Consider the following 23997-nt stretch of genomic DNA (forward strand, 5'->3'; position numbering starts at 1 on the left):
GTCCCCATCACGGCCCCTCTCCCGGTGGCTTGTGCAAAATAAGCTTGTGCCTCATTTATTTTAAGAAAACTGCAAGGCAGTTCATAGCGCACCTGCTCTGGGGAAAGTTGTAGTTCTGGAGCACCAGCTTTGGTAAGGCTGCTCTAGGAATCTGAGGCAAGAGAGAGCTCTGCTACTGATCAAGTGTAGATTTAGCTGTGCGAATGTCCAGGAAGGCATGTTGCTATCTATAGCAAGCAGGTGGTTTGAGTCAAGAATGTGTGTGCCCTCCTTTGCACCCCTAACGCTCAAGGAAAGCCAGGAAGCTGTTGCTTCTTGCGTCTGAATTGAGAAGAGGCTGTTCTTGAGATACGCACATTATTTCCAACTTCCTGCAAGGTGTGACGAATATAATCCAAGGGTCTGGAAACTAAGCCTGATGAGGAACGGTTGAAGGAGCTGGGTATGTTTAGCCTGGAAAAGAGGAGATAGGATAGCCCTCTTCAAATATCTCCAGGGCTGTCACATGGAAGAGGCAGCAAACTTGTTTTCTCCTCCTCTGGAGGGCAGGACTCGAACCCGTGACTTCAAGTTACAAGAAAGGAGATTCCAGCTAAACTTCAGGAAGAACTTTTCCAGCAGCAAGAACTGTTTGACAGTGGAACTGACCCCCTCAGAAAGACTCCTTCCTTGGAGGTTGGATTTAAGGGATGGTTTAGTTGAGATTCCTGCATTGCAAGGGGTTGGACTAGATGACCCTCGGGCACCCTTTGCAATACAATGATTCTATCTCCTTGAAGGCCTTATCCCTGCTCTCCCCGTCAACACTCCCAGCTCTGGCTTTATTAACCCAAACCTTGTCCTGTCAAAAGATCACATTCTTGGTGTGTGTTTTACCACCAAGCTTCAGTGCAGACTGCCAGCCTCCATCACAAATGGTTCCAATTACCTTAAGGCTGTCCATGGAGGCGCAGGTCAATTCTGTGTCCAGGGCAGCTGTTTACCAGCTCCATCTGGTACGCAGGATGAGACCCCACCTGCCCACAGGCTGTTTCGCCAGAGTGGTGCATGCTCTGGTTATCTCCCGCTTGGACTACTGCAATGCGCTCTACGTGGGGCTACCTTTGAAGGTGACCTGGAAACTGCAATTAATCCAGAATGCGGCAGCTAGACTGGTGACTGGGAGTGGCCACCGAGACCATATAACACCAGTCCTGAAAAACCTACATTGGCTCCCAGTACGTTTCAGAGCACAATTCAAAGTGTTGGTGTTGACCTTGAAAGCCCTAAACGGCCTCGGCCCACTATACCTGAAGGAGCGTCTCCACCCCCATCGTCCAGCCCGGACACGAAGGTCCAGCGCCGAGGGCCTTCTGGCGGTTCCCTCCCTGTGAGAAGCCAAGTTACAGGGAACCAGGCAGAGGGCCTTCTCGGTAGTGGCACCCGCCCTGCAGAATGCCCTCCCATCAGGTGTCAAAGAAATAAACAACTATTTTACTTTTAACAGACACCTGAAGGCGGCCCTGTTTAGGGAAGTTTTTAATGTCTGACGCTGTATTGTTTTTGATATTTGGTTGGAAGCTGCCCAGAGTGGCTGGGGAAGCCCAGTCAGATGGGTGGGGTATAAATAATAAATTATTATTATTATTATTATTATTATTATTATTATTATTATTATTATTATGCATTTCCTTGGGCTTAAAAAAATGGGTCTACCATACTTTGGCCACCATGTCTTGCATGCGGGTGCATCTCAGCTTATGCAAAGGTGTAAACATCTTAAGGAAGGGTTGGTTTGCGAAGTTGAAAGAAGCTGTGGTTTGGCAAGGCCTATGGAGCTGGAGAAAATTGCCTTGGGGGGGGGACTGACTCTCCCCCCCCACCAAGCTATATCCAGGTACCATTCCTGCAGTGGTTATTCTCCCGACTCCCACCTCAGCCGCCCTCCCCTCTTGCTTGCGACAGACACAGAATTGCTGGAGGCGGCAGCAGGTGCCCTGGCGGAGCTCTCAAGTTTCCCACGGCATCTCAACCACTCATCAGCCATGACAGATAGCAGTAAACATGTTTATTTCACAGGCAGAGGTCGAGCTGACCCTAGCTGACGGGCAGAGGCCACGTAACACGGCAGTTTGGCAGTGGCGAACCGCAACACGCCCCTCCCTGCCGTGGGGCACGCTCTTGGCCGACTCGGAAGGAAAGGGAGCGGCAGGAAACTAAATACCTTAGTGGCTCCAATGCGGCAGGTCGGCAAATGCAAAGAATCGCCGGCTCCTTTTAGGCTTGCCCCATGGAAATGGGTTCTTCCCTTCCAACCCTCTCTCCACTGTTCCCACCTGCTTTGCCAAGGAAAGCAGAGTTCTGTGACCTGCATGGATTCTGATTTTGGCAGGCAGGTGGTGGAGTAAAAAAGTAGAGAAGACCCTGAAGTGTTGCCCACCCAAACCCAAACCCCATCACTTTCCCTCTGGATTCAAGCACTTTTGCATTCGTAGATTTTTGTAAAGGAAGGCTGGGAATGCTTTCTGGAAGCGCATTCTGTTCCTGCAAAGCTTTAACATTTACAACCCCTCCCCATGCAAATGCCAGGATTCAGAAGCACAAAAAGACACATTTCCTTCCCCAAAGGCTGGCTAATACCCTCTTGCCCGCAGAGGTTTCCTGCCCAGAGGAGCTTCTCTGTTGAGATTGTGCAAAACCTTCACCCACCTGCATTCTTGGTTCTGTTAGGCCGAGGGGAGTTGTAGTTCAAAACCCCCTGGAGGGCACCGGGTGGGGAAAGGCAGAGCTACATGCAGCGCCCTAGATGTGGCAATGCCTTCTTGCCCACAAAGAACCCATTTCAGGTCATTTCCTTGGCTCGCTGGAGCTCCAAAGGCACTGCACACCTGCTTACGAACATCTCTTCGCAGCCACGGGGACTGAAAACTCTTCGCTCTTGCAAACCGAAAGTCAAGAATTTCAGTGCCAGAGCTGGCGGAGTGTCTCAAACTTGGCAAAGGGTGCTTCTCGGAGGAGAGACTCCCTCTTCTGCTTGCTTGCAACAAGCAAGGCAGGTCTGGCCCCAATCCATGCAACCTAGCAGGCACAAAGCAGCCTCCATCTTTGGCCTTTTGGGGGCTGAGGCTCAACAGCAGCGCATGGTTCTCTGTGGTTACTGAATTTCAGAGGGTTGGGGCTACAGGACCTTTGGGGTCCCTCCCATTTGTGCCCTGCTCCAGACCTTTGCAGGGGCTCTTTTAAAAAAGTGGGAGTCCTGGTTTTCCCTTCCCTGCTACAGCGCTTACGCTTAAGTAAAGCTACCTGCTGCAGCCCAGCTCAACGGACTTCCCCCATCGCTGACGCAAGACCTGCCCTTGCCCTGCAAGTTCCTTGCGGCCCTTTCCCCGCACCCCTTCCATTCGACAGCTCACTTTTTTTGCAGCAATTGGAAGAAGGCCCCTATCCCGCAAAGAACCGCTGCGGCTTCTCTTGGGCTCAGCAAAAGGTTGCCGGTTAGGCTACATGATCCCACTTGGTGTCTGCTGAAGTCCGGCTCTTAACTGGGAACGCCGGGAGGCCCCAGAGCTGGCAAGTCCCTGTGGCTCTGCATCGGCCGCCCGCTAGCAAAGTGGCTAAGGCCTGGGGGTGGCAAGGCGCCCCCCCATCGCGGCTACATGCTGTTTGTGGTGCTGGTCTGCATGGGCCAGCTCTCGGGCCCGGCCAGTTGCAGGCTCTGGACTTGGACGCTCTGCTGCGTCTGCCAGAGCTGGTGCAGCTCTTTGAACTGTTCCACCATCTTGTCCTTGAGATCCGGGTGGGAGATCTGCAGGCGGACACTGTCGGCTGACCAGCACAGCTCCCCAGAGAACATTTCCAACAGGAGACGCGCAGCTACGGGCACCACCTGCGAAGGGAAAAGGGGGTTCTGTCATTTCGTGCACAGGTGGAAAAGCAGAGCAGCCTCGCTTTCATATATGTGGTGGAATGGTAAAATAATTACAGTGGTACCTCCATATAAGTCCGCCCCGTCCAGCATCCATTTTGGTGGACGTCTGCAGGAAACCCAGAAGTACCGGAAAGGGTTACTTCCGGGTTTGCCGCTCGCCCATGCACAGAAGTGCTAAATCACGCTTCGTGCATGCACAGAAGCGCAACCCGCTCAGCGCACATGGGCAGAGCGGCGCTTTGTCGAGCGTCCTTTTCGTTGAGCGTCCGGGGCGGTGGAATGGTAAAATAATTACAGTGGTACCTCTGTATAAGTCCGCCCCATCCAGCAGGGAAAAAAGGAAAAAAACATTTCCAAAACATAAGATAAAAAACCAATACAGTGGTACCTCTGGTTAAGAACTTAATTCGTTCCGGAGATCCGTTCTTAACCTGAAACTGTTCTTAACCTGAAGCACCACTTTAGCTAATGGGGCCTCCCACTGCCGCTGCACGATTTCTGTTCTCATCCTGAAGCAAAGTTCTTAACCTGAGGTACTATTTCTGGGTTAGCGGAGTCTGAAGCATCTGTAACCTGAAGCGTCTGTAACCCAAGGTACCGCTGTAAAATAAAACCTACATACAGCAACCGTGTTTTGTGTTGTGCAGGCTCCTCTGATGTAAGTCATGGGCCCTGCCTGCTAGCCTGCTCCCTAAAATATCCCTGGTTTGCTCACTTCTATATATAGGGTGCCAACATTCTGCATGGACTGGTTGTAACCATTACTTTGATAAAATACATATTTTGTTATGTGCAAATGGCTTCGGATACCTATTAGGTCCATAAATAATTACCACGTGGCACATATTCAACACACATAAAAAAGCGACCATTTGTTGTTGACAAAGGACAGCTGGACATATAAAGGGCACCATGACCTTCAGTAGCTGAGGGCCTCATCAAAACTTAAATCCGGCCCTGCCAGAACCCCCTTCTCCCAGAACCCGGAGAGCCTTGAAAGTAGGAGAGGAAAGAGCTCAGGATGAATAAGGAAGTGGGAGAAAAAGGGGATGGAGAGTCACTCGGGACAACGCCATTATTCCCGGAGGCTGTGTTCCAAGCCTCTCTCTGTAAATATTGAATAAAAAGCAGATGGCCAGGACTTTTCCTTGTCTTATCCGTTCCTGGCAAGCTGCCATGAGGCTTGGATCCTCTGCCGCCTGACACCAACTTCTGCTTGAAAACCTTCATGGACACACGTACCTCCTGATTTACCGTATTTTTCGCTCTATAAGATGCACTTTTTCCCTCCTAAAAAGTAAGGGGAAATGTGTGTGCATCTTGTGGAGCGAATGCAGGCTGCGCAGCTATCCTAGAAGCCAGCAGAGCAAGAGGGAGAGGCTTTGAGCAGCTTTCCCTCTTGCTATGCTGGCTTTAGGGATAGCTGCACAGCGCCTCTTCAGCGAAGCGGGAGAAGGAAAGTAAGGGACTCCGTAAGGGGTAAGTCTGATCATCCGTCCTCCTCCCTCTTCAACATCATTTGATTCAGAATATTTTCTCTCTCATTTTCCTCCTCTTAAAACTAGGTGCATCTTATAGTCGGGTGCATCTTATAGAGCAAAAAATACGGTATGTGGGCGGAAGGAGATGACGGACGGACGGACACACACACACACAAACACAGCCCCGCCATCCCACCTGGACTGTGATCAGCTTCTTCTCTTTAGGCTTCTGGTCCGGCCACTCTTCTCCGAAGCAGAAGAAAATCTCGTAGGGGGGTGGGGCGGTGCTCTGACCCTTCTGGAACATGATAAGTCCTACGGAGAGAGGACGGGAACAACAAATATTTTAAAAAATAAAGGAAATGGGAAGGGCCAGGAAGTACTGGCGGCCCATTGGGGCAGAGAAGAGCGCAAGGAGGGAACAGGGAACCAGAAAGGGGAAGGAGAGGAGAGAAAATCATAACAGGATGGTTGAAGGCTGCGAGCATCGCAAAGCGAGAACAGGTTGGCAGGGATGATGAAGCCTGGCAGTTTTCCCTCCCCAGCAGAAAAGACTGGCTGCTGGACCAAAGGCATCCTTAGCCCTCCATCTTGCTTCTGGCAGTAGTCAGCCAAATGCCACAAAACTAGAAAAAAGCAACCTGTGCTGCTGATAGACTCATGCGACACGTTGGTGATTAATATACACAGAACAATAATTATACATACTTTATCTTTTTTTTTTTTAAATATTTTTATTGAACAATTTTTTATAATCATACAAACAAAACATACATAAACAAACAAAAGACAACAGAACAAAAAAAAAAAAACAAGTACCATTTCATATCCTAATTTCTTAAACCTTTCTTCTTCGACTTCCTCATGCCTCCCATTTCTGTATTCCAAATTCTAGTCAATTGCTCAGCAAATCTTCCCTTATTTTACTATAAATTTAAGCTAATCATTCTTATTCTCCTTGTCTTAACCATTACTAATAGTAACCATTTACTTTAGTCCAACATCATTCTAACTGTCGTTGATAATTATACATACTTTATCAGCCTTCTGAGAAAAATATAAGCAAGCTACCTGCAAGCCCCAGTTAAAGGGCCTCATCGGGGGCAAACAGCGGCCTTTTGATTTCTTGGACTGCCAGGGCAAAACAGGTGCAAAACGCCGGCACCCTGTCTCGCAAGTCTTTGTGGCTTTGTTTAATGTTTTGTATTTTTCTCAGAAGGTTGATAAAGTATGTATAATTATTGTTCTGTGTATATTAATCGCCAACATGTTGCATGAGTCGCACTACAAATTCGACAAAACAGCATGAAAACAACAAACATTATTTTCCCCTATTGCCCCCTAGGCAAGATGGCTAGTGCATGCCTAGCTATGTCTACTCAGAAGTAAGTTGCACAGTAGCCAAAGAGACAAAGTAAACCAGCCTCCCATCAACCTGGTGCGCTCCAGACATGCAGGGCTAAAATTCCCATTAGCCTCAGCAAAGGTTGGCCAAGGCAGAACCAAATGTATAGGAATGTCATCATCACCATCATCTACGTTTGTACCTACGGGACCGCCTCTCCTAGTATGCCCCGCGGTGGACCTTAAGGTCCACAAATGACAACATTTTGGAGGGCCCAGGTTGCAAGGAGGTTAGATTGGTCTCAACTAGGGCCAGGGACTTTTCAGTACTGGCCCCGACTTGGTGGAACGCTCTCCCACAAGAGACTAGGGCCCTGCGGGACTTGACATCTTTCCTCAGGGCCTGCAAGACAGAGCTGTTCCGCCTGGCCTTTGGTTTGGACTCAGTCTGACCCTTATGTTTCACTCCCCTTATGGTCTTGATCTATGGGCTACTTTTAAATGAGGCTGCCTTGCATAGTGTCTCCCCGTTCCATCCTCACGACGACACTGTGAGGTTGTTCTGTGCTGGGGAGAAAAGTGGCCTCACTCCTCCCCCCCCAGACCTGAATTCCCAGAGACTTCTGTCCTCTTCCTCTGCGCATCTGCTTGGCCCTGTGGGGTGACGGTGCCTCTGAGCATAGCTATCAACTTACAGATTTGAAAATAAGGGACCAGCAGCCTCGGAAATAAGGGATCAGCAGCCAAAATAAGAGATTTTCCAAGCACAGGTATGTTCGACTTCTGAGCCCCTCCGAGCCAAAGGCAGAAAGCCCAGCCAGCAGCCAAACGAAGCCTCAAGCGGTGGTTCCCACAGCGCAGCAACCCGGCAAAGGGGATGCAGCAAGGAAAACCACCGTCACCTCTCCGCTGGGAAGCGCTGAGCAAAGGCGAGTCCCCAGGCAACGCGGCCGATTTGATCGGCACAAGGCATGCAAGCTCCACCCCCCAGTCGGTCTTAGACTCCTTATTGGGTGAGCAACGCAGCCAAGCAACACAGTTGGAGCCTCCCTCCTCCCTGGCTGGCAGGGAGGGAGGGAGAGGAGCCGCTTCCTTTGAAACCCGGGAAATTTAAGGGACATCATCAATAAGGGACAGCAGCGGGACACGGCGCTGGGATAAAGGACTTTCCCGCCAAATAAGGGACGGTTGACAGCTATGCCTCTGAGCATGTTCAGAGAACCATTCCCGTTCCACCAAGTGCCTGCCTTTGCCCTCGCCCCCTCCTTTGGGACCAAGTGGGCCCTGGCATCGGAGGGAGGGTGAGGCTGGGATCCCTGGCCCTTTCCCTCACCGTTAAGGAAGCTCTCCAGGCTGAAGAGCTTGATCTTCTTCTCGCGCTCGATGGGATTGGGGCCCGCCAGCTCCCCGGCGCAGGGCCCGGTCCAGAAGACCTTGCACTGGCAGAGGCGGATGGCATAGATGTCCTGTCCCTGCAGCTCCAGGATGAGGCCCCGGTCCAGGACATCCAGCAGCTGGTGGGTGTAGAAGCGCTGCTTCTCGTTGGGCACGCCCTCCGCGCTGGGGAAGCGCACCTGCTCCAGCGTCAGCGGCCCAAAGAGCTCCACCTGCTCCTGGGTGGGCTTCAGGTTGCTGTAGAAGAGGCGGCAGCCGTGGGGGTTGCTGATGGTCAGGGAGCCCACCGAGCGGCCGCGGTACTGGAACTTGATCTCCAAGTCGGTCACTGCGGGAAAGGCAAAAAGCAGCAGCAGGATCGTGTTTAGGCATTGCAAGGGCTCTTGTGGAAAGCATAGGCCCTACGTGCAGCCTTGGACTCCCGCTCCCATCATCATCCCTAACGGCCTTGGACTCCAGCTCCCATCATCATCCCTAACGGGCCTTGGACTCCGGCTCCCATCAGCTTGGGACTCCAGTTCCTATCATCTTTAATGGTGTTGGACTCCAACTCCCATCAGCCCCGGATTCCTGTTCCTATTAGGTTGGGACTATCATCTTTAACAATGTTGGACTCCAGCTCCCATCATCCCTAATGGCCTTGGACTCCAGCTCCCATCATTCCCATCAGCCTTGGACTCCAGCTCCCATCATTCCCATCAGCCTTGGACTCCAGCTCCCACTAGCCTTGGACTCCAGCTCCCATCATCCCTAATGGCCTTGGACTCCAGCTCCCATCATTCCCATCAGCCTTGGACTCCAGCTCCCATCATTCCCATCAGCCTTGGACTCCAGCTCCCACTAGCCTTGGACTCCAGCTCCTATCATTCTTAACAGCCTTGGACTCCAGCTCCCATCAGCCCCATCAGCCCTGGATTCCTCTTCCTATCAGCTTGGGACTCCAGCTCCCATCATTCCCTAATAGGCTTGGACTCCAGCTCCCACCAGCCTTGGACTCCAGCTCCTATCATTCTTAACAGCCTTGGACTCCAGCTCCCATCAGCCTTAGACTCCAACTCCCATCAGCCTTGGACTCCAGCTCCCATCAGCCCCATCAGCCCTGGATTCCTCTTCCTATCAGCTTGGGACTCCAGCTCCCATCATTCCCTAATAGGCTTGGACTCCAGCTCCCACCAGCCTTGGACTCCAGCTCCTATCATTCTTAACAGCCTTGGACTCCAGCTCCCACCAGCCTTGGACTCCAGCTCCTATCATTCTTAACAGCCTTGGACTCCAGCTCCCACCAGCCTTGGACTCCAGCTCCTATCATTCTTAACAGCCTTGGACTCCAGCTCCCATCAGCCTTAGACTCCAACTCCCATCAGCCTTGGACTCCAGCTCCCATCAGCCTTAGACTCCAACTCCCATCAGCCTTGGACTCCAGCTCCCATCAGCCCCAGCCAGCACAGCCAATGGTCAGAACTGGTGGAAGTTGGAGCCCAACAGCATATGAAGGACCACTTCATTTCTTCACTTCAAAGAACCACAGTTTCCGTAAAACTACAATTGGCACCCTCTCTTGAGAGCAGGCGTAGCGCAGAGTGGCTGGGTGCGAGGGCTGGGAAGCCCCCCAGGTTTGAATTTTGCCTCAGCCGTGGACCCATATAGCTGTCAACGTTTCCCTTTTTTTTAAGGGAAATTCCCTGATTCTGAATAGGATTCCTAGCAAGAAAAGGGAAAGGTTGACAGCTGTGCATCAGCAGCCGCTGTTTCCCCTTCCCCAAGGGTTTCGCGATTCCCGCCCGCCCTCTCGCTTCCTCCCCGCTGCGGGACGGATCCTTACATGGCAGCATGTGGGGGCTGATCAGCAAATCTGGAATGAACTGCTCCATGGGCGCCACCGAGCAGCCCCCCGGGCGCAGGGGCTCCAGGTCCGCCGACATGGGGACGTCCCCTGGAACGAGGGGCATCGCTCCGGCCGGTTCGGCAAAGTTGGGCGCGGCGGGCTCCCCGCCTACCGCAAAAGCGCCGACGGGCGGAGGCGGAGGGGGAGCATTCATGCGCGCCACGTGGGGGAAGGATCCGTTGGCGCAAGCGCCCGGGTACAAGGCCTCCTGCTTCAGCCACGGGTAGGGGGGCAGGGGCTCCACGCCGTGGGGCGGATCTGCGGAAACGAGAGACAACCATGGATGAAATGTCAGGAAGGGATCTCAGAGGCAGGTAATAATAATAATAATAATAATAATAATAATAATAATAATAATAATAATAATTGTCAGGGGCTCAGGAGCAGAAGCACAGGGGAGAGAGCAAATAGAGAGCGGAGGAGAGGAATCCGAGGGGAGCGTAGGGGAGTATGACAGTGACCCGAGAGATTCCATGAGCTTCTCCAGCGAATCAGAAGATTCCCAGGAGGGGGCGCCTATGATAAGGGCGAGGGGAGTCCCAGGGGGGACGATCCATAAACAAGGAACCAGAGGGGAGTCCCAAAGGAGCAGCGGAGGATCAGGACCAGCTCCCCCACCAGAGCGCAGTGGGGGGGAAGAGTCACACGAGTCAGGACCAGCCTCTCCTCCAGCGGGGAGAGAAGATGAGTCAGAGCTGACCACGCCTCCATCGGAGAGTGGGGGAACGAAGGGGAGGTCAGGTCCAGCTAGCCTCCCCGAAAGAGGGAGCAGTGACACAAGTGTAACGGTCAGAAGGAAAGTGGGAGGCTGCGCGCGCGCGCCAAGTTCAAATGTGGAGGAGCGCGGGACAGCAGAAAACCCGGATTGGGAGCCAGGTCCTAAAGCCCGAAGGAGGGAGGGGGAAGAGTCAGGGGACTCAGCGTCAGAAGAGTCTAGGAAGGGTGAGACCCCGACGAGCAAGCGGACCCAGAGGAGGAAGGAACAGAGGAAGAGGTGGAGTAAGGCTAGAATCTTAAACTGGTGTCAGGGGGGAGGAGATTCAGACGGAGCTTCGGCGGTCTAAGGTTAGAGACGTAGCGTTGCACGCTGCGCCTGTGGAAGTGAAACTGAACTTCAATAAAGACTTTTATACTAAACAACGAAGCAGTGTTGGTCTTCTGTGAGCTGGGACCTCGGGCAGCGCTGACAATAATAATAATAATAATAATAATAATAATAATAATAATAATAATAATAATAATAATAATAATTTATTATTTATACCCCGCCCATCTGGCTGAATTTCCCCAGCCACTCTGGGCGGCTCTCAATTGAGTGTTAAAAATAATACAGCATTAAATATTAAAAACTTCCCTAAACAGGGCTGCCTTCAGATGTCTTTTAAAGATAAGATAGCTGCTTATTTCCTTCACATATGAAGGGAGGGCGTCCACAGGGCGGGTGCCACCACCGAGAAGGCCCTCTGTCTGGTTCCTTGCAACCTCACTTCTCACAGGGAGGGAACCGCCAGAAGGCCCTCGGTGCTGGATCTCAGTGTCCGGGCTTAACAATGGGGGGTGCCCCAAGACACGGCAGACCCCCCCCCCCGGAAGAAAGCAGAAGATGTCTTTTGCTAGCTGCACAAGAGGGGGTGGGCATGGCTGCTGGAATGTAAGGTTCTTGACTGCTCAGAATCATCAGGGGTAGGCAAACTAAGGCCTGGGGGCAGGATCTGGCCCAATCACCTTCTCAATCCTGCCTGCGGACGGTCCGGGAATCAGTGTGTTTTTACATGAGTAGAATGTGTCCTTTTATTTAAAATACATCTCTGGGTTGTTTGTGGGGCATAGGAATTCGTTCATATATTTTTTTCAAAATATAGTCCGACCCACCACATGGTTTGAGGGACGGTGGACCGGCCCACGGCTAAAAAAGGTTGCTGACCCCTGGCTCAGATAGCCTGCTCCTGCTCCTGGGTGCTTTGCAGTGAGAAAACGGGGTTATATCCAAGTAAGGCACTTACTCTCAGCCTAGCCTACCTCGCAAGGTTGTAGTGAGGGTGATAAAGGGAGGAAGAAAACTATCACACTGGCTTGAGCTCCCAGTACGTTTCCGAGCACAATTCAAAGTGTTGGTGCTGACCCTGAAAGCCCTAAACGGCCTCAGTTCAGTAGACCTGAAGGAGCGTCTCCACCCCCTCCGTTCTGCCCGGACACTGAGGTCCAGCACCGAGGGCCTTCTGGCGGTTCCCTCCCTGCGAGAAGTGAGGTTGCAGGGAACCAGGCACAGGGCCTTCTCGGTGGTGGCGCCTGCCCTGTGGAACAGCCTTCCACCAGATGTCAACTATCTGACTTTTAGAAGACATCTGAAGGCAGCCCTGTTTAGGGAAGTTTTTAATGTTTGATGTTTTATTGTGTTTTTAATATCCTGTGGGAAGCCGCCCAGAGTGGCTGCGGAGGCCTCGCCAGATGGGTGGGTTATAAGTAATAAATTATTATTATTATTATTACTTCTTGAAGGTGGGATGTAAATGCAATGCAGTAAATAATAGGGCCTACTCACCGCTTGTACGGTCTCCTATGCAGTGCAAGAATTTCTGGACGTTTATTGAGGTGCTAATGTTGAAAATGACCAGTAGGAGTGTGCAAGAGCAAAGCGTCACTCCAACTGGGTTAATGATCCCTGTGTCCCCCCAGCCCCCCTCCCAGCACAGCCGCCTCCCCCTCCGGCACTCTGGGACCCACCTGCAATTTGTAGCGTTGGCATCATCTTCTGCAACTGCAAATCAAGCAATGGGTGTTAGTGGAGGCGGGGAAAGACCCTGAGCAGAGATCCTGCTGGGGCACCCATGTTTGAAGACACCCTGGGCACCCCCCAGGAAGCAGTACTAACCTCCCCTTGCACCCCAGTTGTACCCCCCTCTCTAGGGGGTTGGACTAGATGACCCTCGGGGTCCCCTTGCAAATCTGCCATTCTACAAGCTACTGAGCTCACTTTGCAGGGCCTCTTGGGTTTATCATCCTGCAATCCAAGACTGCGAGGAGGCTCTACAAATCCTTTAATGCAGCGGGGTTCTCAACCTGTGGGTCCCCGGATGTTGTTGGACTACAACTCCCATCATCCCTGAGCTCTGGCCTTGCTAGCTAGGGGTGATGGGAGTTGTAGTTCACAAACATCTGGGGATCGACAGGTTGAGAAAGGCTGCTCTAACGGGAGCTGCGTGACGACAGCCTTGCATTTCTATTTATATAGGAAGAAACAAATCTCTCTGTGTATACCGTATTTTTCGCTCTAAAAGACGCACCAGACCATAAGGCACACCTAGTTTTGGGAGGAGGAAAACAAGAAAAAATTATTCTGAATCCCAGAAGCCAGAACAGTAAGAGGAATCTGGCTTCTGGGATACCGTGTGGCTGTTCTGGCTTCTGGGATAACCGCACCAAGCCTCTTCAGGGCAGCAGGATGAAGGCTCCCCCTGCCCAAAGAGGCTGCGCACAGCTAAGGCAAAAGCCAGGACAACGTGTCGCTGAAGGGGCGCTGCGCAGTTCCCCCTCTCTGAGAGGGAGATTTGCTCAGCGCCCCTTCAGCGAAGCTGGAGAAGGAGACCCTTCTGTTCCTCCTCCGGCTTCGCACGACAGCCGCTGCGCAGCGCCACTTCAGCGAAGCAGGAGGAGGAACAGAAGGGGCTCCGTTCCTCCTCTCGCTTCACTGAAGGGGCGCTGCACAGCTCTCCCTCTCTGCCCAGCGCCATTCGCTCCATAAGACGCACTCACATTTCCCCTTACTTTTTAGGAGGAAAAAAGTGCGTCTAATGGAGCGAAAAATACGGTATATGTAATATCTAAGCAATGTACACATTGTGTACAATATAAAAACAATAACACAGCCCTAAAGATAATAAAAGCACAACATGGAAAACACGCAAAGGCAAATTAAACAGAGTGTCAGGATAAATCAGTGTCCAAACCAGCCTTTGGAGCCTGGGAGGGGATGGCTATGAAACTGCTAGGAATATCTCCTCCCACCTCTGCAGCTTTCAAAGTGGAGAAGGAGCCTGGACCAAAGGGCAGCGCCAAGAAAAATGATGGTAAGCAGTCGCGGAAACTTCATTCAGATCTCCTGCTTGTGGGTCTCTTAGAAAGTAGGATCTTGGACCAGGAGGGACCTTGAATCTGGAAACCCAACCCAGCAGGAGCAGCTAATCTGTCACCTCCCCTCCCGATGTTGTGGGACTCCAATTCCCATCACCTCCAGGGATGATAGGAGTTGTAGTCTAGCAAAAAAAAAACAACACCCAGAAGGGCTGTTAGCTCCCCAGCCTCCCACATGCAGGGTTAATTGCTCAGAGGTGAGAGAAACCCTTATCTGCAGAATGTGGGAGTGCGGAACTGAAGGAACGGGATGACTGTCCTTTGAAAAATAAAATCCATGCAAACTTTGAGACTCTGGGTAGCAAAGCATTTCCTTCCATCTGCTAGAACATGGGCAGAGGTCCAGCTACCACATGCCAATGTCTGCAGTTTCCTCAAAGGATGAAAAATGATCAGAAAGAGAAAGCGAGTAGGTCATTCTTCCTTACCTCCTCCTCTTCTTCAGGGCCGATGTTCTCATCTCCAGCGAAAGGCTCTGAGGGAGGGGGGGAAATAAACGTTGTATGTTCCCCAGAGCCTCTTTCTTGAGCTTTACATGTCCCCTCACCTGAATTATCCCCCCCCCCCAAAATGTAAAAACAGAAAGGTTTACAGCACAGGTGTTGTGAGGAGAGGACTGACTCTCAAAACTATGGCAGTATCTGGGCGACTTTTGCAAATCATGTTGTGTGCATGTGAGAGAGGAGGAGGGGAGACTGGGAGACTTGTTACCAAACTCGTCTTCAACAAATTCATAGCGACTGCAGAAAATGAATTTTGCTGAAGGGCTGGAGAGGCGAGGAAGCAGGCGCGAGGGGCCAGCTCAAGTCATTTGGGCGCCAAGGAAGATGCGCCATGCAAAATGCTCTCGCCCACTCGGGCAAAGGCTTTCAGGGGCATTGCAGCTACCTTGAGCTGCTTGACTGGGGGGGGGGAACCTCCCGTCCCCCAGCTGAGCGAGCCCCAATGCCTCTTGGCATCATGTCCCCCAGCTGAGCAGTTTAAGGAAGCCCCCATGTTCCTCCAGAGCAATATGGGGGCTTGCTTGCCATGTAGGGCTAGGCAATGCATCCCAGCTGCTTCCTCCGTCCCTATGGTGGGAAGATGGAGGAGGCAGCCGAGATACATTCCAGACATTGTGACATATCAGCACATTGCCCTGTGAGCCGTATCACGATGTTGAAAACCGGATATTCCCCGGCCCTAGAAGCAATCCCATCCCTGACCCAGCTCTCCAAGAATGGAAGGAAATATGTCTTTGGTTCCAGATGCAATCTATATTTGTTCCAAACTTTATATAATGCACCTCTTAATATATGACTTGTAAATTCTTTATTGACTTTTACTTTCTCATAATTAAGATACGCATGCCATCCGTAGCTATTATTAAAACTTTCAAGATCCAGTATATTAGTTTTTTCCAATTTAATCCTATCTCTTACCCAAATTAAACATTCTGCTTCATAATATAATTTTAAATTTGGCGATGCTAATCCTCCCCCTTCCTTTCTTCCCGTCAATCATTTATATTTTATCCACGGTTTTTTTCCTTGCCATACGAATCTCGTTAGATCTTTCCTCCCTTCTTCAAAGCAATTCTCTTTATTCATAATTGGTATCCTTTGGAACAAATATAGCATTTTTGGCAGGACATTCATTTTAATTATGGAGTCTTTTCCCCATATTTATTGAAAACCAATAAATAAATAAAAGAATAGAAGGAAATAAGACCACGGTGTTGTTATCTGTGGGGCACATGTTCAGGGCTGTCTTAAGCATATCTGGTGCCGTGGTGCAAAGATCCCTCTGGTGCACCCTATTTTCCAGAGTTGCCGACCTTTCTAAGGGAGGATGGCGCTGCTAGTGATGTGCCCAGCTTTGGGGGGCTGGAGGAGGTGGGCAGCGGCTGGAGGGCAGTTCCTCCGGCGGGGAAAAGGCATAGGCTGGACGCGGCGCCTCCCGGTTCAGCTGGCCGCCTCGTGCCACAGTGGCCATGGCAGGTGGAGGCTCCCGGCGCGGCACGGCGGAGGGGGGGCGAGCTGATGCCGGGAGGCGCCGCGCCTCCGCCTCTTCCCTGGCGCCCTCCAGAACTTGGCACCCTGGCACCCTGCGCCACTAGCCTCTATGGGTAAGACGTCCCCACTGCAGTGCCAGGTCAAGCAGGTTTCCACAGGGCTTCAAAAGTCAGCCGGATCTGTTTGACCAGCTATGGCAAGGGGGCAAAGAAGCCAAGCATCTCACAGGCAACACATTCGGCTGTCAGGGGGTGGCATAGCTGTCAACTTAGAGATTTGAAAATAAGGGACCAGCAGCCTCGAAAATAAGGGATCAGCAGCCAAATTAAGGGATTTTCCGGGCACAGGTATGTTCAACTTCTGAGCCCCTCCGAGCCAAAGGCAGAAAGCCCAGCCAGCAGCCAAACGAAGCCTCATCAATAAGGGACAGCAGCGGGACATGGCGCTGGGATAAGGGACTGTCCCGCCAAATAAGGGATGCTTGACAGCTATGGGGGTGGTGGCCGGGAGGGGCATGATGGGGTTTGGGTCTGTCTTCCAGAGCTGGCAGGCAGGCAGCTTCCTGCTTTTGCTTCGGGGAGGGGTGGGGAGAAAGAGCGCGGGAAACGGATCATTTTAGGGAGCAGCAGGAAAGTTGGGGTTTGCAAGCGCACAGGGGGCGGCTGGTACCTCCGTTGGGCTGTGGGGCATCGCAAACCTCGTAGATCTTGAAGGCCTGCATTGGGGTGTCCTTGGTGCCGTCGTAAATCAGGTTGAACTCGCGGCTCTTGTTGAGGGCACAGCGCAGGTTGGCTTTCCACTTGGCGGGGTCCGGCTCGTCGACGCCTTCGTTGTATTTGCCCGTCTCTTTGGCCCAGGCCTGGGAAAAGGACCGACAGGACACAGGGCAGGGGAGATTTAAAACATCACCACCTGAGAGCGCCCGTTTTAAGAAGCGATATCCAGTGCCACCCTCACACATCCCCACACGCAACAGTGGTAGAATCAGTAACAATAATTTGTAGTTGTTAATGGTGTTTCTGTGTCGTTTGGATGATGATGATGATGATGATGATGATGATTTTCATCTTTTTTTATTGGTTTTCACCTATTGCATTACAATACAGATGTACCAAAGCCAACACCATTTCCTCCCCATCCCCCCATACATTTACATTTCTATTTCCTCAGTCCATCATATTATTCTTTTCTCCCTCCTCCCACTCAATTTCCTCCACATTATACAATTTACAATAATCTTTGCATTCTACAATCTTCTCAAATCACCTATATATTCTTATTATCTTTCCTTACTCATTTTTCTTCCATCCAGTACTTCATATTTTAATCCAGGCATATTAGCATATCTCTTTTTTGTGAGCAATATTTTGCCATATATTCATCAAAACATTTCCACTCCTTTTTAAATTTTTGATTCAACTGATTTCTTATTATAGCAGTTAATTTTGCCAAAATTAAATATTCATTTAGTTTACAAATCCATTCCTCCTTTGTGGGTATAGTTTGTGACTTCCACCTGTACTTGCATATAGAAAAATTCTCTCCCGCCCCCGCCCCGTGGTATCTCATCATCTATCAATCCAAAGAGATATGTCTCTGGTTTCTTTGTTATTGATATTATCAACATCTTCTTTAGTTCTTCATGTAAATTATTATTATTATTATTATTATTATTATTATTATTATTATTATTATACATCTCGCCTTTGTCCCAGACAGGGACTCAAGGCCGCTTACGAATTAAAAACCACACAGATAAAATACAGAAAGCCAAAAAATAAATAAATAAAAATGCAGAGAAGATTGTTAAAAAATAATTAAACTCTAATCAAAGTAAAACAGTATAAAAAACCCAATCTACCACCATCATTCTGTATTTTTGTTATGGCACTTTACACTTTTTGTACTTCTAAATCAGGTTGCCTACCACCCTGAGATTTTATATGAGGAGCGAACTGTAAATATGCTTATCAGTAAACAATTTTCATTTATTTTGACACCGTCGTTATATTAATGCCCGCTAGAGGTACGCTAATGTGCTTTCTCCTTTATGTAATTGTCAACATATTTTGCTTATATGTTTTCAAAAAATGCAATTTTCCTTTTACAAGAAATGCAGTAAGAATTTATAGAAGCGTATGAAGTGCCAAACCACATAACTCAACCCCCCACCCCCAAAAAAACCCCTGGTGTTGTTTATATTTAAAAATGATCTCCATGCCACCTTTCCAACCTGCCTGGGCTGCAGATAAATAAAAATATAAGCATATGTATGAATATTTTAAAGAAAGCAATAAAAAGGGAAAGCAAGATCTAAATGGCAACATTGCAGAGAGCTGTTGGAGGAGAGTTTCCCCCAGCTAACTCTAAAAACTCTGCAGAATAAAAACACCTTTTTTTTTAACGCCCTGCAAGGACCTGACCAGGTGAGTCCCCTTCATGGGGAGAATTCTGCAAAATGGCGGCTGCTCCGGAGAAATCCCCCCTCCCGTTCCTCGTTACCGTGGCAACCCTTCGGCCTAACCCCAGAGCAGCCTTTCCCAACCTGGTGCCCTCCAGATGTTGTCGCCGGGCTGTATCTCCCATCAGGCACCACGGAGACCCCATCAACATCTGGGGGGCTGCCTGCCTGCGGGACCCCTCAGCCCCACATGAAAAAGAACACTTTTGAAGTGCCCATGCGCTCCTCGTTGCCACATGGCGCACTGCGCACTATACCCAAGCAGGTGCCATCATGGACGAAAAAAATCCCTCCTTTGTGAGGTGAAGAAGCGTCTCTTCCAATAGGGCACCTGGCGCCTTCAGTATTTTGCATAAATACCTGAACAAATGAAGTGACAAATTAATTGGCGTTTGGTTTTCTAGTCCGATAATCTAACCCAGTGTTTCCCTGTTCAGGGAAGTTTTTAATGTGCGACGTTTTAATGTTGTTGTTTTTTTAAAGCGTTTATTAATTTTACAATAAGAACATCTAATTAACATATCAAATCAAATCCAATAAATAACTAAAATAAAAAAGTCCAATTGTCTTTCAAATTATAATCTTACTTTTTTTGGCTTCCCACGGTCTTCCCCCGTTTTAATGTATTTTTAATCTTTGTTGGAAGCCACCCAGAGTGGCTGGGGAAACCCAGCCAGACGGGCGGGGTACAAATAAATTATTATTATTATTATTATTATTATTATTATTATTATTATTATTTCCCAAACTTTGGTCTCCAGCTGTTTTTGGACTACAACTCTCATCATCCGGTGGTCATGAATGATGGGAGTTGTAGTCCAAAAACAGCCAGGGCCCCAAGTTTGGGAAACACAGATCTAACCATGTTTTGTTGCATTTATACCCCAACTTTTGCTCCCCCTCCTTGTTTAATCGCCGCAACAACCCTGCGAGGTGCCAACAGCCAGCGTCAGGCTCCCGAGGGCAAGTGGGAATTTGAACCCTGGTCTCTCAGGTCCTGATCTGACACTTAGGGCCCTCGTATCTACGGGACGCCTCTCCTGGTCATAGCTGTCAACTTTTCCCCTTTTTAAAGGGAAATTCCCTTATTCCGAATAGGATTCCTGGCAAGAAAAGGAAAAAGTTGACAGCTATACTTCTGGTCTGCCCCGCAGAGGACCTTAAGGTCCATGAATAACCATAGTTTAGAGGTCCCTGAGGAAGTCAGACTATCCTCCACCAGGGCCAGGGCCTTCTCAGTGATGGCTCCGACCTGGTGGACTGCTCTGTCCCAGGAGACCAGGGCCCTGCTGGATTTAACCTCCTTCCGCCAGGCCTGTAAGACAGAGCTATTCCGCCTGGCTTTTAATCTGAATTCAGCCTGATCTTTTATTTCCCTTCTCTTCCCTCCCCCTTCCCTTTTGATCACCCGCTCTGAGACCCCGCAGCTAAGTCTCCCCTGGCCTCCTCGCTGGCCCACGTGGGACCAATTCAGCCAGCTAGCCCTGGGGATTATCTAATTGATTTTTGATTTTTATTGCTATTCCTGTTTTTACACTGTATTTTATGCTGCTTTTATAATTGAGTGTTTTAAATTTGTTGTTAGCCGCCCTGAGCCCGGTTTTTGAACCGGGAAGGGCGGGGTATAAATAAAAAATTATTATTATTATTATAAGCCAGCGTTTCCCAAACTTCGGTCTCCAGCTGTTTTTGGACTACAACTCCCATCGTCCAGTGGTCAGGAATGATGGGAGTTGTAGTCCAACAACAGCTAGAGACCCAGGATTGGGAAGCACTCTAAGCCAAGCTGGTTTAACAGTTGCAGCCCTAATTCCTACTTTTTAAAAAAGGCACTGTTATGTGGGATATATAGGGAATTTTAGCCGGCAAGCTAGATTTCTCCCCCTTCTCACGCACCTTGAATATGGTGTTCTCGTCGTCCTGGCTGGGGATGTGGCGGGTGGCGTGGCGCCAGGGAATGAAGAAGCGCTTTCTCTCGGCGTCCACCCAGCGGAGTCCCGGGTACTGACCGCTGTTGACTTGGGCCACCAGCCAGGGCTTCAGGCGGACGCGGCGGGGATGCGAGCTCATGGCAGCGTCACCGGAGGGACGACTGACCGACTGACCGACCTGCAAGGAGAAAGCAGAATCGGTCAGGAAGCGCATGGCCTCCGAGGGGAAACGCACTCGCGACTTCATGGTTAGATCGCTGCATTGCGCTCTTTGTGGGGTTTCCCTTGCATTCGATCCGAAAGCTGCAGGGAATGCAGAATAATAATAATAATAATAATAATAATAATAATAATAATTTTTATTTATATCCCGCCCTCCCCAGCTGATGCCGGGCTCAGAGCGGCTAACAACAGTAAAAATAACACAATTTACATAAAATCACAATCAAATTAATTGAAATACATTCTAAAATCAATTCATTCTAAAATCAATTAATTCCCCCCCCCAATTTTTTTAATTGATTTTCACATTTATCACATAAAAAAGAAACAAGAAAGAAAGAAAAAAGAAAGAAATGGTGATTTTCTTGAGTCAAAATGAGAGTACCCCTAAACATTTTTTAAGGAAGAAAAAAGCACTGGGTATACAGAAGCCAATTTTACCTCCCCAAAAAGTCTCCTGTTCCAGATGGATTAACGGCAAAGTATTATAAAAAACTAAGTGAACAATTGGTAAACCCATTGAAAGATGTTATGAATGACATTTTAAATAGAGGTGAAAATCCAGAAACACGGAGAGAGGTTTATATTACAGTAAAACAAGATTCAGATTTGCTGCAAATTAAAATTTATAGGCCTATCTCCTTGTTAAATAATGATTATAAATGATTGTTAAATAATCATCATAAATAATGATTATAAACTATTTTAGCTAATAGAATGAAAAAAATATCAAATGAGTATATAAATCAAGATCAGGCAGGATTCCTTCCAGGTAGACAAATGAAAGAGAATATAAGAAATATTCTGAATGTAATAGAATACCCGGAGGTCAAAAATGAAAATGATGCAGCAATAATGTTTACAGTTGCCGAAAAAGCCTTTGACAATGTCTCTTGGAATTTCATGACAAAAGTGCTTGAAGAAATTAATGGTGGATTCAATTTTTTAAAAGGAATACAAGCAATTTATTCAGAACCAAAAGCCAACTTATTTGTAAATCAGGTGATAACGGATGATTGTAAGATACAAAAAGGAACTAGACAAGGTTGTCCACTATCACCCCCACAATTGCCAGGTTGGGGGGGGGGCAGACGTTGCTGCTTCTTCTTTGGCAGTTGCCATTGGCTGTGGACCGTGATGTCAGTGGGTTTACGCAGTGTTTTTTCTGGGGGGACGCAGGAGCATGTTGTTGTTGTTTAGTTGTGTCCGCCTCTTCGTGACCCCCTGGACCAGAGCACGCCAGGCCCTCCTGTCTTCCACTGCCTCCCGCAGTTTGGTCAAACTCATGTTGGTCTCTTCGAGAACACTGTCCCACCATCTTGTCCTCTGTCGTCCCCTTCTCCTTGTGCCCTCCATCTTTCCCAACATCAGGGTCTTTTCCAGGGAGTCTTCTTTTCTCATGAGGTGGCCAAAGTCTTGGAGCCTCAGCTTCAGGATCTGTCCTTCCAGTGAGCACTCTGTTGGCTGTTTGCAGTATGGTAACGCTGCAGAGAGCTTGCTGGGGAGACCATGCATTAAAAAGAAAGGACTCAAAAATAACTTAAACAAGGTTTTAATAAGAAAAACAAAAACTCCTTTTACACTAAATACATTAACAACCAAACCAGACCCAACCACCAACCCATCCCCCAGGGTAATGGGAGAGCTAGGTGCTGCTCCTTATATACTACACCCAAATGCTGACACACCTTAATCAAATACAACTCAGCAGCACCTGCTGTGTTTCACAGCTGCAAAGCTGGGTCTCGTTATCTTGCTCTGGCCCTTGCTCTGGCCCCTTAAAGACATACACATCGAGTGGAACAATGATGAACCTTTACATTTAAAGAAACCATTCAACATTTCCCCTGCGGTTCATCATTGTGGAACAAAAACATAAAGCATACTTTGTACATGTTTTTCATGTGTAACCTTTGGAAGTGCTTTTGTAAAAATGTCTGCAATTTGCTTATCACCTGGAACATATTCAAATACAATCATTTTGTCAGCAATTAGTTTCTTTACAAACTGCAAACGTAACCTTAAGACTCTAGTGCGCTGCGTATTGGTCTCTGAACACAGGATAGCAAGTCCGCTCTGGGAATCAAGGTAAACTTTTACTGGTAGTGTTACTTGCATCTGTAGGTCTGCAAATACTTGCAGATACCATTCTACATCACGAGTGGCCTGAACGCATGCACATAATTCACTCTCTGTTGTGGAGAGACAAATAATGGTTTGTGTCTGGGACTTCCATTCAAATGGACAACCATTATAACAAAACACCATACCAGACACACCCCTGCAATTATTTTGTTCCACTGCATGAGATGCATCGCAGAAAATTTCAAAACCTTTGTCAATACAAGTTGTAAACTGCAACCTATAATGTTTGGTGTGTTTAAGGTAATTTCTGAACATCATTGTAGCTTTTTGGCTCAAAAACTGCCTTATTGGCATACACAGTATTAAAATGTTCATCTGCAAAACGTTGTGGCTTCTGTCTCTTTCTATCTGAACGTCTCAGTCCGGAAGGAGAGTCAGACTCCTCAGACTTAATGGGACTAAGTGAACCACTAGTTTCAGGTTGTAAATCATTGTCAGATTGAAGAGATGCCTGTAGGCTAAGCTCACGGTCAGAAAACTCAAGAGAATCTAACCTCCCCTCGGGTGCCTGTGACTTTAAATCATCAAACAAATTATCAGATTCAACAGGCTTTTTGTCTTTTCCCATTAATTCAGAAGCACCATTTCCTGCTGCTGCTGCTTCTTCCTCTTCTTCCTCAGTATTATCTATACCATCAGTATCTTGGAAGACAGCAACTCCATTCCAATTTACAGTTTGTATCATGCTTCTGGTAATATGAAATTTGCCAGTTGCTGGTATGTAAATTCTGTACGCCCCCTGCTGGTAGCCCATTAATTTTCCCTGGACACTACGTTCACCCAATTTCTGCTTAGCAGGATAATGCATAATTACATCTGAACCCCAAATGCGTAGGTATTTCAGATTAGGGCGTTTTTTAAACAGCTTCTCATAGGGGGTGACATCTAAACCAGAATGATAACTGCGATTTCTAACATAACAAAAGGCATTAAGCGCTTCAGCCCAAAAGTCTTTGGGCAGATTAGCATCGTGCAGATAAGTTTTAAGCCCTGCCTGCAGGTCACGCTGTACAACTTCAACAAGCCCATTTTGCCAGGGACTTCGGGGGCAAGATAACTCATGAGTAGTCCCCTGCGCTTCCAGGAAATTCTCAAAATCCT

General features: G+C 48.8%; 2 protein-coding genes across 2 annotated transcripts in view; one reads left to right on the forward strand and one right to left on the reverse strand.

Moving 5' to 3' along the window:
* Positions 1 to 3065: 3065 nt before the first annotated feature.
* Positions 3066 to 23997, reverse strand: part of IRF5 (interferon regulatory factor 5) — a 50289-nt gene continuing 29357 nt past the window's right edge. The window contains exons 2-9 of the mRNA XM_053404701.1: positions 20495 to 20707; positions 16807 to 16996; positions 14572 to 14618; positions 12737 to 12770; positions 9950 to 10270; positions 8066 to 8455; positions 5585 to 5703; positions 3066 to 3865 (exon numbers count right to left, since the gene is read on the reverse strand). Of these exons, the coding sequence (XP_053260676.1) occupies positions 3632 to 3865; positions 5585 to 5703; positions 8066 to 8455; positions 9950 to 10270; positions 12737 to 12770; positions 14572 to 14618; positions 16807 to 16996; positions 20495 to 20668 (1509 nt within the window). The 5' untranslated portion in view covers positions 20669 to 20707 and the 3' untranslated portion in view covers positions 3066 to 3631. The remainder of the gene's footprint in view (positions 3866 to 5584; positions 5704 to 8065; positions 8456 to 9949; positions 10271 to 12736; positions 12771 to 14571; positions 14619 to 16806; positions 16997 to 20494; positions 20708 to 23997) is intronic.
* LOC128421670 (uncharacterized) overlaps positions 19517 to 23997 on the forward strand; it is a 60428-nt gene continuing 55947 nt past the window's right edge. Inside the window, exon 1 of the mRNA XM_053404711.1 lies at positions 19517 to 19531. The gene's annotated coding sequence lies outside the window, so the exon portion shown is untranslated. The remainder of the gene's footprint in view (positions 19532 to 23997) is intronic.

The sequence above is a fragment of the Podarcis raffonei genome, chromosome 10 (assembly GCF_027172205.1).
Source record: "Podarcis raffonei isolate rPodRaf1 chromosome 10, rPodRaf1.pri, whole genome shotgun sequence".
Taxonomy (NCBI): domain Eukaryota; kingdom Metazoa; phylum Chordata; class Lepidosauria; order Squamata; family Lacertidae; genus Podarcis; species Podarcis raffonei.